General features: G+C 33.2%; 2 protein-coding genes across 2 annotated transcripts; one reads left to right on the top strand and one right to left on the bottom strand.

Moving 5' to 3' along the window:
• The first annotated feature begins 7,124 nt into the window (after positions 1–7,124).
• On the top strand, positions 7,125–9,502 carry LOC143580281 (uncharacterized). Its single transcript, XM_077063360.1, has 3 exons — positions 7,125–7,212; positions 9,152–9,302; positions 9,376–9,502. Exons 1-3 carry the CDS (start codon positions 7,125–7,127, stop codon positions 9,500–9,502), a joined length of 366 nt encoding a protein of 121 aa, XP_076919475.1.
• Positions 9,503–12,554: 3,052 nt separating this feature from the next.
• On the bottom strand, positions 12,555–14,647 carry LOC143580280 (TIP41-like protein). Its single transcript, XM_077063358.1, has 7 exons — positions 14,500–14,647; positions 13,506–13,691; positions 13,351–13,426; positions 13,091–13,264; positions 12,957–12,998; positions 12,743–12,871; positions 12,555–12,656 (listed from the first exon to the last, which is right to left on the bottom strand). The coding sequence occupies exons 1-7, from the start codon at positions 14,637–14,639 to the stop codon at positions 12,555–12,557; spliced, it is 849 nt and encodes a 282-aa protein (XP_076919473.1). The 5' UTR covers positions 14,640–14,647.
• Between the last annotated feature and the right edge of the window lie 537 nt (positions 14,648–15,184).

Raw genomic sequence — 15,184 nt, 5'->3', positions numbered from 1 at the left:
AACTAGGCTTTCAAGCCAAATATTAGGGTTGTGCAACGATTCGAAACCACGAGAATTGAATCAGAATTGAAAATGGCTGAAAAATAAAACTGAAACCTGAACCTATTATAGTAAACCGATTCGGTAAAGTCGGTTCTTGCTAATCTGTTTTGTGCCAGAACCGGTCGGTCGTTTATTTATCAAACGGGTTGTGCAAACTTTGCAAATTATAAAAAAAAGTTTATATAATTGTATGTCTTCTTTCATGAAAAATTAATTTATATTACAACATGAACTTATCCAGATTAAAAAACTAATTGTTGAAGTTAAATAAATCATTAGTGACTATAGATTAAAGGAATATCATATTATATGTAGTACATTACCTTGAAAGCTTGAATCAAAACTGATCTTGGTTGCTAGGTATTGAATGCAAAGAAGCTAGGAAGATTTTGAATTAAAGAATGATTGAATAAATCGGTTAATAAGTTACCTTATAAAAATTAAAATTAGGGATTTGTAATTTTATTGAAAAAGCTTTTAATATTCTCTTCGGTTCCGTGTCTAAAACCATCGGTTTTACCCAGAACCGAACCATGAACCGTTTAATACATATACCGAGAACCCCAGTAAGGTAACACACGCTAGCGGTAATTAAGTTCCGCACCACTCCTTGCTCACCCCTAGCCACAATAATCATTCATTCAAAACCATTGTGTAAGCTAATTGAATTTGAAGTTGAGAAATCCAATAAATCATAACTAGACTTTAGAAAGTTGTTTTGCCATCGGAACATAAAATGACAAACCGGCTCTATAGGGCTATAGATTAATACATTGTTGTCAAAATCACCAAAACACAATGACCATCCATAGATTTTCGTCACACACGAAAAATACGAGTCGTATCAAAGAATATAAAACATAATAGGAATCAATAGTTATAAGGTTTGGATTTGAGAGGAGAATAAGAAGTTATATAATTTTTTTGCGTTACTCCTCATAATCACAATCAACACATGAATTGATTCATGGTATTAGAGGCTTCTTCTCTTCGCAACCCGGCCGCTCCAGATTCGTTCTGAGCACATTAGCCGTGTGCTCGAGCACATCAATCTCTAGTTCAAGAGCCCCCCATTCTTTTTCAAGGGCACGCACGTCTCCTCCTGAACGCATTGCTTCCAACAGCTGTAGCTTCTTGCGGGCACACTCGCCTTTTCGTTCTTGGATCGCCACCATGACTACTTGCAACTTTGCGAACAAAGAGGGTTGTGTGTTCTCCATTGATGGTCGAGTTTGAATAATAATAATAATAATAATAATAATAGTGGTTTTGCTAGAAGGGTTAGGGTTATATATAATATGTAAATAGATTTCTTGGGGAATAAGGCATGTGAAATTCTCTATTAAAATTTCACGTGTGGTAAATCTCTTATATAAAAAAGTCATTGATGAATCTCTTATTTAAATTGTATTTAAGATATCTCTTTTTTGTTAATAGATTAGTATTGGTTATTTTAATATATAAATTCGAGAGTCAAAACTCATAACTCGTACATAACCCTATCTAAAGTTTCCTCACAAAAACAAACAGCATATCATGAAGTTTGATTTTTGAATTAATATTATACAAGATCTTTTTATTTATTTAATTTGAATTCATATAAAGGTAAATGGTTAAGTTTTTTTTGCATAATTTATCATAGTGATTCAAATTTGAGAATTTGATTTAGTAATATTTTGTAATTCTTTTGATTTTTTTTGAACGACAAGTTTCTTTTAATCTTTGTAGTATGTGAGATTTGAACCAAAACACCCACTCACCAAGGTGCTTAACCTGTCTTGATTGAAATTTGAGATGACCTAAGTTAATGTGTGGGTTGGGTTTTGTTCTTCTGTTTCTCTTAAAAACGATTAGACGAAGCGTTGAAAGACCTAAGTTTTTGTTTCAATTCTTTAATTTATGCAATTGCGGAATGTATTTTGTATTTTTATTATTTTGTTTTTATACAGATGCAATGTTTTGGAAATGTATTTTGGTTTTGAAAAATTGAAACTTAGGCTATTTAACTCCGATAACTTAAAACGAGTAGGGTTTATATTATTGACGATGAGCATTAAATTTACCCACCACTGAGCCTTCAATTCCAAAAAACATGGGCCGACCACAACGAAACCACTCGTGACTCGACACATGTCACATAAGTCGCTAGAATGTTGTGAATTTTATGGGCCTAAACCAGTAACCCAATATCTATGAGCCCAACTATACAAACCAATTCAAGGCCCACAAATAATAAGTATAAGAAATAGAAACGTGGAGTAGGGATGTTCACGAGTCGAGACAGGGTGGTTTCGAGCTCGGCCTTGATTTTAAAGTTAAACGAGCTTAAGATCGAGCCAACGAGCCGAGCCTGGGTCGATTTTGGCTCGGTTACAAAAATGATCCAAATCAGTTCAGGATGTTTTAAATCAACTTTTTATTATTCGAGCTTTTATCGAGCGAGCCACGAGCCCGAGCTTCGAGACTCGAGCTTTTTGAACTACCCTAACGTGGAGCGACTAGGGTAACGAATATGATGAATGAGTGTATGCATCTTCTTCTTCCCATCTCGACTCTGAGTTTCTGATTTCCCACCTTCTTTCTTGTAATTTCTAGATTCCTGTCTCCCTTATCTAGTGTTTTGTTAAGCTCAGTTTTATTGTAATCATTTCTAAATAGTGAATGGAAATTATCATCTTCTGTTATTGATTGTTAAGTTGTGAAACATCACTTCATGAATCCCTATTTTTTGGGACTTGGGGTTTATCAGTTGGGTATTAATGTGTAGTCTTAGCTTTGCTAATGTTGTTGTTAGACATGTACTTCTGGTAAGGCGCATCCAGTTGACGGTTTCTTTAAGATCGGTCTAAGGACAAAGTACAAACATCATTTTGTAAATGTTGGGTGTTCATATAAATTCGTTAAACCTTCATGTTGGTACATATAACCAGATTTTTGGGATGTATGTGATGTCATGCAATGCATACAAGTTAGGCATATTGAAATTGTAAGAACCGCGTTCATGTGATCGATATTTTGAAAGAGTTGAGACCAAATTTCGCACTAAATGATTTAATCAAGTTTATAGAGCATGAGTGCCACAATATGCATCTATATTATTTTCTCAAAAAGTTTTAAGGTAAGTATGAAAAATAAACATATCCCGTCGCAAAAACCAGTGAAAAGAACACGTATATATATAAATAGATATAGTTTGATCCCATACAAATGCTTGCGATACAATCTAGCGTATTTGTACATAATAAGTTCTATAGGCTTACTCCTTTATATGTTATCCGATAACCACCGTCGATTAATTTGCTATTATGAAGTTATCATTTACATTTACTTTTTCTAACAAAGCCTAAAGTTTTATGAAAATGTGAACAAGAATGAAAGATAAATTAAGCATTAAGAAGACAATCCTTGAGTCTTCTGAATCAAGCAAAAACATGAACACTGCATATGAGAGGTGATAAGACGATCCCCTCTCGTTAGTGACCAGGACCACGACGACTTGGACCTGAGTATAGCCGAGAAAGCTCTAAGATTGATGGAAGTTGGTGGTGCTCTCTCATGGGCCGACAACCATCGACTCTAGTTAACATGGAAACAAGCACAAAGAAGAGGACGACAAAAACCGCATTTGCAACCATATGTGTTGTAGTTAATGGCTTTCATGATGAATAAATGGCTTGTGCTCTTGATATGTGTTGTAGTTAAGCATGACTCTCTTTTATATACGTATGATGGCAATGAATTTATGAAAGTATAAACACAAGGTTTGAATATGCTAACCATAATAGTCTATGTTCCTGGTGTTACAAGTCATAAAAAACGGTTGTAAGTTTGGTGGGAGTTGTTTTGTGATAAACTTAAGAACATATACCTTATTAGGAACAAAGAATTATTTTTCCTATACCTGATTTTGACCGGGATAATTTATAATATATATATATGTATGCATGTTAGAACAACATATTTACATAGCAAAAAAATTACAACAAATATGCCTATATATATATATATAGGTAAGGTTAAATGAAAACCCACTTGAGTTGTGAAAACCCGCGAAAACCCTATGTAACATCGTTTTTTTTTGTTACATGTAATATATGTTGTAGCATTTAATACAAAACATCGAAACATAAAAAAAAATGTTTTGCTATTTTTTTACATTTTTTTACTAATTTTTATATATGTTTTCAGGAGAGAGAAAAAGTTATATTTATATTTACATTTTTTATTCACTTTAATTGTAGACCACAAGATTTAAACATTAATTAAAAACATATGGTTGAGAATGAGTTTCTAGAGTTTTCACAACTCAAGTGGGTTTTCATTTTATACTTAACCTATATATATATTGGAGTGAGATCCGGTACAAATGAAATTAACATATTAAATACAAATAACTAGAGTAATTATTATCAATCTACAATTTTGAACTGAGTAATTATAGTTTTTTATAACGGCTTAATTTTTAAATTCTATAGGGTTTGAAACCAAACCACCTGTTTCACACATTAACCATCTTGCCACAAATTAGCTCTAATTGCACATAAGAAAATAGAGTAGAGCAATATTAATCACTCTAGTTCAAATCTTACAGAAGAGGAGGGGTGGTGGTGATGGTATGCTTCTTAAGCTAAAATCATTTGTACTTGATTCAAACACATATTTATTTTATTATAACTATCATTTTCTTTTATAAGGATTTAGGTTACGTAAATGCTTTTAGAGGTATATAAGAAAACTTCTATTTTTATTAATGTACGTAGTCATGAAAAAAAAGCTTTGCCACTGATTGATTTAATGTGTAATTTATAACCCTGACTATTATCATCTCTAATATCATGAATCACTCAAGATAGATGTGAAACGATTATTTGTGGAGAATTAAAAAGATGAGATTGGTCAAGAATCGACCAAAAATATTCAAGTCAAAAAGTCGACCAGTGCATGTTGGTCAAGTTTAGTGACATCGTTGCATTAAACAAAATTGAAAATAAACGTTTTACAGTTTTACTACTAGTATTATTTATATATTTTATAAGACCAATATTCAAAATTTGGGCAAGACAAAATAAGGATCTATCAAAATCTATGGTTTTTGTTGAATTATACATTATGCAGTCTTCTAAAAAAATTATTTAATAAATAAGCTATTGTTTTCATTTGAAAATTACGAATGTCGATTTTATTCAATAGTTTGCATAATAATAATAACCTATACATATTCATACATATACAAAACTAGTACTTTGATGCGGCAGCTAGACTCTTTGTCGGTTTGATTAAGAAACTTTAGACAAGTCGTTTTTGAATTGAACCAGGCGGATGACAGGCGAATCAATTAAGCAGGTCAAACTCATAATTGCGTTTTAAACTAAATATATATAATATAATTCATTTTTCTATTTTATTAAAAAGGTACCATAACGAATGTAGTTACACTACCAATCACCGATACTGATCAAATTCTTATTACATTCCCGTCATAGCATGCAAGTTAAATACCACTACTTACAATTTAATCACGTTACAATCAAAGTTAACACTTTTAGCTAGTAGATTATGAAAGGTTTTCTAACATGAGGACTATCCACTTAACGGACAATAATTTGTTAGTTTGAATGAAAGTTTCTCTCTTTTAAGAAATTATTTAATTTAATTAGTTGTCAACTTAGTTGCTTTATTTTAACATTAATGTCGTTATGTTGACATTCTACATTTTATTTGCATCATATTACTTTTATCACATGGCTCATCCATCCATTTTCAAATTGATGACATGTGTATCCTTTATAGATGATAGTGATGTTGATCTTAATAAGGCGTTTGTTGTGATTAGATATTTCACAACTAAACAAACACTACAATTAGGTATAGAAGATGATCATTTCCATTGAATTAGAATGATTACAATAAGGAACTTAAAGTAGTACAAGGCAGATAATGACTAGAGAAGGGAATGGGAAAGGGAAATCAGAAACACAAAGTAAAGATGGGAAGAAAAAGACGATACACACATTCATTCATCATTTTCGTTATCCCGTATTTACTCTCCTCCGTTCGTTATATTCTGCAGTGTTCCCTAATTCTTTTCAATGGGTTGGGCACCTTAACTAGGCTAGTTGGACTCGGGTCAGGTTCATAAGAATGTTGATGGACAGTCATCGAGACAATCACTAGCATCGTAAGTTTGTTCGGTGTGATCATATTCAAGGACACAAAGCGTCTATGTCGTGAATATTTTATAGAAAATTCGGTACATCCCTCAAATCTATTTTGAAAGAGATTTTTGATGAGAAGTCCTCTATTTCTCCATATTAAACAACATATATATGCACCTTGTAAGGCTTGAACCTTCGAGCTCCAAGACAAAGGGGATGCATCTTACCACCCACGGTGTCCCTTGGGAACTCCAACATGTTTTTGAGAGTGTTGTGAGACTTGATATAAGCCGAACTATATATGATAATTATGCTGTATACTTGTATGTAAAGCAATTTAATAGTTAAGTGATTTTAATGAGAAGTTTTTTAAACTTGTGTCCTAATGATGCATGCTATTCGATAAACATAAATTTCGTTAAACTTATTATTTGATTTTAATGATCTCCTAAATCTTTTATTCTATCAAATTTTTATTTGGCCAAGTATGAAAATTCTAGGCACATTCAATGGTAGGGTGTTGGACTAGCTGCCTAGGAATTATGGTTCTTCCGCACCCTTGGGTTGAAAATTTTGATACTTAGTACTTGATTCTTGGTTTCATATAATTAATGTTGTTGACTTGTTTCAAAAACAAGACATAACTTAACCATGGCTTTGTCAAAATCGACTGGTCTGCTGGCCAATAGTTTAATGACGCTAGATTGAATTTGAGGCCTATCCAGCTCCCAGTTTAATTGGTCAGATCAACCTGCTTAAGTCGGGTTTAAAAACAATGGGTATGGCCATATTAAATTTCCATTAATGCGCACTTAAATTTTTAGGTTACATGAAAATACATTGTTACTTGCAAAGCCGTATCTAGATAGCAAAGAATTTGCAATTGTGCTCTTTGGAGGAGGAATTGGTTGATCATGTGTTCTATTTATGTCCAACAGCAATCGAGGTTTGGAATTTGATGGGATTGTGGTGCAGTTTGGTAGTGCATGGGACGAACATGATATGGCATATAGTGGTATCCATTTGAGTGGCGCTAGTTTTGAAACGATAGTTTGGCTAAGAATCATATCCACCACATGTTGATCATTGTGGAAGAATAGAAACGGTATGGTGTTCATCAAGACCGAAGACAAGATTTTTGAAGACATTAAGTTTTCCATGTTCAATTGGGTAAAGAAGAGATCAAAATGAAAATCCTTTGTTTTAGAGAAGTGATATGAAAGCCCAACGTAGTGTTGTTAGGTCTTGATTATGTAGGTAAGTTATTATTTTGTTTGGGTGTTATACTGCATTTGTTTGTTGTTGTTTTCTGTTTTTCTCTATGCCTTTTTTTAGCTTCCCGTTAAATTTCATTTACTTATATTAGATTATCATCCATTTTTCTAACGTATGAGACTACTTAAGCTGTGTAGCCGACATATATAAAATAAAATAATACACAAATCAAATTTTATAAATAAGAATTACTCTTGATCTGCAAACCATTTTATTTTTAAGTTTTACTTTGTAAATTTTTTCTAATATCGACAATTATTTTGTCATTAAGTTCAACTTTACTTAATACACTTCATACTTATCTATAATAATATATATAAACGAAAACCCAAAAATCCTATGTGTCGCGATGTGGTCGCTCCCCCCGTTTATGGAAGCCACCAGATTTCTTGATTTTAAATGGAGGTCTCTCATTGATTTAACCCAAATTCATGGGTATGGGTCTTACCAAAACCAGATAGCTTTTAAACATGTTATAATATCTCATTAAATTAAAAATTAATCTTACCAATTATTTGATATGAAAATCCTACAAAATAGAAATATACTAAAATTTAATATCCAATTTAAAAAGAAAAAGATATTATTTATAATTAATAAACAATTTTATAATAAAAAACATAAGCGGGTCATGGGTCACCAAATCCAGATAGCTTTTAAACGGGTTATAACATATCATTTATTTATGAAGCCCTTTCATCATCAAACCCTAAGTATATTATTAACTTTCTTACAATAAAGAAAATTAAAATCCAAAAAATAAATATTAAAAAACGAAAAATGTAAAACAACCATTCTCTCAAGCCATCACATTGCTTTATTTGTAAATGAAGGTTTCTCACGCATTTGACCAGAATTCAAGGGGTAAATGTCTCACCAAACTCAGATAGCTCTTAAACGAATTATAACATCTCATTATATTAAAAAATAATCTCATCAAATATTTGATATGAAAATCCTATAAAATAGGGATATGCTAAAAATTAATATCCTGTTTTATTTTAAAAAAAGATATTATTTATAATTAAGAAACATTTTATAATAAAGAAAATAAACAGGTAATGGGTATCACCAAACCCAGATGGCTTTTAAACCGGATTATAACATATCATTTATTTGTGAAACCATTTCATTATCAAACCTTAAGTATATTAATTATTAACTTTCTTACAATAAATAAAATTAAAATCCAAATATACATATATAAATATTAAAAACGAATAATGTAAAACAACCCCCGTAATACGAGGATAAAATCTAGTGTGTGTATATATATATATATATAAATAGATAATTAATCTAATTATATTTATTTAATTATATTAAAACTTAACAACTAAAAGAGAAAGGGAATTCTATGGGTGAAAACGAGTTAAAACTTAATAAGCCGAGCTTGGGTCGTTTCAAACTCTTTTTCTAAAGCTCGAGCTCATTTCGGGTATTATTTATTAACTAATTTATTAACATTTTTAATTATTTTTTATATTTTGAGAAACCTTAAATGAGCCTAAGCTCAAGTCGAGCTCGGGGACTTTATGGCTCGACAAAGCTCAACCCATTTTAAACCTTTTATTGATCTGATCTCAAATAGCTCGTTTTTGACTCGTTTACACCGGACTTCCTGTTTACAACGTTGGAATAACCCTAATTTCTTCATCTCTTAAGATTTTTGATAAAAGAAAAAGTGGCATGGCGTGGTTCGCTATCCCGGACGTTCATCTCCGCCGCCGCAAGACCACCGTCTCTCCGCCCTACCACCACCTTTCCCCGCTTACGCCCACCGCCGATTTCTGCTCCCAGACTCCATTCCCGCCGTTTCTTCAATCCTAGGTTAATTCATTGCTTTTAAACTCTTCGTTTAACATTGAATTGCAGTTCATTTTTTTGTTTATGTGTGTTATAGGACTATTGGCGAACTGGGTTGTGCTCAATCTCTCATGCCGATGTCAGCCGGAGCTCGCTTGACGTCACACCTCTCTGTTAACATCCGCGAGCTGTCCCATGGTACCTTCTGCTGTTCAAAAATTTGATCTTTTTTGTGGCCTTTGGTTAGGGGTGGCAATCTTTACCCGAACCATTTCAAATGAGTCAATTTGAGTTGCTTTAAAAATTAATTGGGTTGGTTTGGGTTAGAGATTTTAACTAAATTGATCAAAATGGGTCATTTAAAATTCTGTCTTGTTATTTTCGGGTCAAAATGGGTTGACAAGTTCAAAGAAATGGGTTGATGTGGTGGTTTTATAATTGATAATAATAATAAGGAATGGGGTTGTTAATTGTTGTTTGTTATTTGATATTATGTTATATATAGGGTGGAATGGCGAAGATGGGTGAAATCAAGAAATGCCAAGCTTCAGAATGGTAGTACAGACCTACAAGAATGTGAGTTTAGTTTTCTGTTCTGCATTTAGCGATCTGAGTTAATAAATAAGATTACGGGTTTCAAGTCTTGTTTCAAAGGGATTTCCATGTGATTGTTGGTTGTTTGTTTTGTGTTGAGTCCTAAAATATGCAATTTTGAAATGTTATTCATGATAGTTGACATTGATAACAACTGTATTCAGTCTGTGATTCCTATCTGCGTGCGAAATTGTGATTGATGTGTAGAAAGGTTATATATGAACAATTTAACAGTGTACCTTACGGCTTACACATTTGTTGTAATCTTTTCTTAGATGTTTCTTTGAGGTTACTTGAACGTTAGTCTGCTACTTTTGATTAGAACTTAGAAGAACTTTATTCATGTTCGATCTATTGGAATGTTTTCTCATGGGTTTTAACTTTTAAGATATCGACTAAAACATGAGGTCCCCAGTGTTGGGTTTATGGAGGCTTAATTGGGCCCAGGTTAGAAAACATCTTCGTGGCAGATTAATTGGCAGATCTGGCCCATATTAGTTTTCTTGGTGAACAAGTAAAAACTCTAATCTTGTATCTATATATATTTAGCCTTGGACTTGTAATTCCTCATCACAAGTGAGGCAGTAGCAATAATAAAATACCCTGTTGCAGCCCGTGGACGTAGGTCAGTCGACCGAACCACGTAAATCTCGCGTGTTCATCTTCGTTTATTTTTCTCTTGCAGTATTATTAGTGTTTGTGTGTGTCCTAGATCCTAACATCCAATAGGATTCAAATTGATGATGCATGTTAAGAGAAAATAAATAACTTACAAAGGTGCAACATTTTCTTTATACAGTCTCATTTGAAGCTTAACCGGTTGATACGCTAGCTGTTATCTATATAGCAAAACAGGAATATTTTACTCTGAATTTAGAGTTGGTTCTGAAATTGTGTGTGATGCAGGTACTTGATGACTAATTTGATTCTTCAAGGCTTACAAAGACTGTATTTGAGCCAGCTTCAGTTAGTTTTTGATTATGTTGTGTTTAGGGAGTGGAACAGTTAATAATGGCTGGATTTAGGTTCCTTTTGCATGATTTTCTCAGCATTTAAATTCATATATTTCTAATTTCTGGGGATATTTTACAAGAAAAGTCAACCTACAACTACAACTAATCTTTATTGTTTGTAGTAACAAGATTTAGTGTCTACTAAAGTTGCATCATTTAATTTTATGGTCATATTCAGACTTGGCCATGGGCATGCCTTGGCCTTGGCCGGGGGCAACGCTCGGGCAGTCTACTCGAGCTGTTGGGCGAGCTTCATATGCAACATGGGGGAGGGGCCTTGATTTCTCATTTTCTCATACGTTAAACCTCCAAATTTTTTGCTTGACACCCAAACTTGCCCGGGCATGGGCGCTCAATACCCACCCCTCTATATATACATTCTGAACATTTAGCAAAGTGACTGGAACAGACATTAAAATTTTGAGGAATCATAATTTTTCAAAACCCTATCAAACGAGATCGGATTGACACGAAATTTGTTGTTGAATAGCTTGTAATTATATTAGAAGAATTTTTTCTTTTAGGCGTAAAATCTTGATTTTTTCGGTTTCTTCTTCCATCACATTTCTTTTAGATGTTGGAGTGATGAATCTTTAAAGGAGACGCATTTTATTTATAGAAAAAGATTACGTCATTGCTTACGCATTTTGAAAATCACGTGTTAAGCTATCAAAAAACTATTAGGATTCAAGAACATGTTAGCGTATAAGACAATTGTCTCACACTCTTGCAACTAACCCAAACCACATAAAGGATGCCAAAGACATTAAAAGAATTCAAGGGATTGCTACAAAAACTACTTTTTACAACAATTTTCATGCCTGTTGACATGTACAATAAACAAAGATGGGTGAGGAGTCAGGTCATCATTGTAAGCATGCTATATGCTACAGCGATCTTAATTTGTACGGCATGAGTAATAGTACAGGATTCTTGTTGCTCACTCTTCGAAGATGTTGTCCACTTGACTGCCGAGTTTCAGATACCATGTAGGTCAACAAAGAATCAAGATGTATGATATCCCCAACACTAACATAACGAGATGGGAACAGTCTGTAGTAAACTCCAATGCAAGACCAACATAATCAACAAAAGAATAAGAATCATTGCTTTCTGTAAGTAGATGTTACTGCGGGTTATGCCTACCGATCACCAGACAAACAAAAAAAGTGCAAGAACTTCGCAAAAGTGGTTTAAGCAAGCTTCTAGAGCTCCTATCCGCAGTTCGTATCAGAAAGGCAGCCAAAATCAGGCGGCATAGTCTATATTGTGGTTGCACGTATCAGCTTTTATACATACAAGATACCCTATGACGTAATGCTAATTGCCTAATTCCATTGATTTAAGCATGTTGCTTATCATCCTTATTCGCGCTTTTAATTAGATGGAAATACAAGTCTTGTCTTGCCTAGACCAAACCAATTTCAAATTTTGGTTATCTCTGTCCTCTCAAACATGTTGAGTTCATATTAGACAGAAAAAGTAACTGAAATTTTGAAAATACATCATCAAATATTACTAATAAGAATTATAAATATTTTCAAACAGCGGCTACAGAAAACAATAACCAGAGTGAAAGCACGCCTCTTTCGACCTCTAGAAATCACATAACGTCACTTTTAAAATCATCATATTAGTTACAGAACTTCCAAAAGCTGGCATCACCGAGTCAAGGGACTATAAGCTTTTGGGTCTTATGCAAGACGATGGGAAGCCTCTGACTGATAACATTTGGATCATTATATGAAGCCGAATCACAAGGATATCCTTTCTGCATAGTTCAATTATAAACATAAAAATACATTCACATTATATAATATTCACAAAGTTTAATCAAACCAGAATAATAATGCTTACAGAAGCCAATGCCTTGAATGTAGCTTCTCTCCATGAAACATCTCTAAGGATAACAGATTTTGTATTCTCACTGAAATTGCACACTACACGCGTATCCCTTAATCTCATAAGAACACCATCAACTCTAAGCTGCAAAAACAAAATAGTTGGTTATAAGGTGCTATATGCACAAATTAAATCAGTCACAATGTTTATTATCTAAAAGAAAACTCACCCAAAAACGTAACAGAAGAAACCAATAATTAGGCATCACTCTCTACAAACCACATGAACAAATTATAATCAGTTAAAATGAAGAAGGCTTAACGAGATTAACTAACTAGAAACTGTTATCAGTTTGAACTTTACCACTTTCACGGTCAAAAGTGAGACCCCATTATCAGCCAACTCATCTTCATACAGAACCACCTCGTCATAGAACAGAATAGGCTCTTTCGCTGTCAATGCAGCCACATTAATTTGTTCATCACAATCATCCCATTTGAGACGAGTGTTTCCCTCTAAGTTTACACCATTGCTAGTCTGATTATCAATATAACATCATAAACGAATCATTAAGTTAATAAGGTCATATATGTAAGAGATAAAGATTATAACTATGAATTCACCTCAACGGTTTCACTGCCAGAATAAGGTGTCGTGAATGTGTAATCATAGTCTAGAATAATTTGCTCAAAGGGTTTGCTGCAAAACATATGAAAAGTTTAAAATGAGATTGAAACTTATATAAAAGATTAAATTATCCAATTGTTTAATGTTTAACCTTCTAAACTTCCACTGGGTGGCTGCAGGGACTTCCACTGGCGGTAGAGGCTCCTTTTTCCAGCCAACTAAAGCATCAAAAGCATTAAAGTGAATCTTCGTTCCACTGCTAATATGCTTAAGAACCAAAGAACTGTCACCGAATATCATTTCTGGCAAGTGAGACGTCTCAAGCTTTTCTTCCCATCTGCAAATGATATTAAGAAAAGATATTATAAACTTATTATAGAATAAGCCAGGATTTTCGATTTCTTGTAGCAGAAACATGTTTTATGTAGACCTGTAACTCAACCGAACATTCAGTGAACTGTTCGACAGAAAGTTCTTTTATGCTCGTTTATTGAATAAACGAACTAGCATGAACACAAGTCCCGTTAGTTCATTATGTTCATAAACGTTCGTTTGTTTATACCCCCAATAAAAGTTAGCCTTAGCCTAGCTTTGTAAAAATAAAAAAGATCACCCAGATAAATTAGTCTAGTTTTATAAAACTGAAATCTCATATATTTTAGTCCAATTTTATGAATCACGTTTACTTTTAACTGATCGCTCGGTTATGTTTGTCATCTATGTTCTGTGTTCATTTACAATCGTAAACCGTTCTTAATACTTTTAACGAACGAACACGAAAGCATTTTCTTATTGAACCAACATGAACAAGAAAATCTTGTTCGTTCAATAGTTCCTATTCAATCATTTGTTCAGTTAAATTTGTTTACAAGCCTATCTTTATGACCTCATGATATGATCAGTACACAATCACACTCTAATTCCTACAAATCCCACAACTGATTAACAAAGTGCCTTTAAAACAACACCTACAAAATTACATATCATAATTTTATAACAGCATTACAATTTGATTGTAGCATTGAAGTCTAAATCAAAGTGCTTTAAACATGGATTATTCAACAAATTGAACACTAAATCGACGTGAAGAGTTAGGTGAATTAGGGTTAATGAAGTATAACTGTTGTGAAATGAATTGAACGTACGATTGGAGGTTGAGAGAGGTGAGACAAGAGCAGTTGGAAGCCTCGATCTCCCAGCCGTGGATGCGGAGGCCACGTCGTCCGTCCGGCAGAAGCTCAGCTCCGGCGGCTTTTACTTCTTTCTCGTCGGCTTCCCACTGCATCGTTGCAGACAGTTGAATCTAGGTCTCGATGTCTGCTTTTCTGGGTTTACTTTAGATGGTAAAATAAACGAGTGAATATCTCAACTTTATTCCTTTTAATACTATTATTATTATTGTGTCCGAATGGATACCCTAACAATTAAGAGTGTTCATGGTTTGATTTAAAACCTTTAAACATTTTAAACCAGTCATCAGTTTGGTTTCACAGTCGGTATTTTTTTTTTTTACTTTCACTCGGTTGGTTGGTTTCAAAATTTTCAAACCGTAGCTAACGGTTTGGTTCGCGGCTTATGCTGAAAACCGGCCATATAAAATCATATCAAACTTAAATGTTGTATGCATTTTAATCTCTTATATTATTTAGTATTTGACAAGTTTTGTTATATATATTAGATATAGTTAAAATATAATTGAACAAAGTCTTTTTTAATACAAGTAAACATGACTATTACAACTTTAAATAAAACTAATTCCAAAATGATTTTTTATAATCTTCGTTCTTTTTATAATTTCGCATTCTAGGTGTTCCATTAATCTTCACCATT

Source organism: Bidens hawaiensis, unplaced genomic scaffold (genome assembly GCF_021521415.1).
Source record: "Bidens hawaiensis isolate Kalapana, Puna unplaced genomic scaffold, B.hawaiensis_p1.1 tig00030301_1, whole genome shotgun sequence".
In the NCBI taxonomy this organism is placed as follows: Eukaryota; Viridiplantae; Streptophyta; class Magnoliopsida; order Asterales; family Asteraceae; genus Bidens; species Bidens hawaiensis.
Note: the sequence above shows the minus strand (reverse complement) of the source record. Positions and strands in the feature narration are given on the sequence as shown.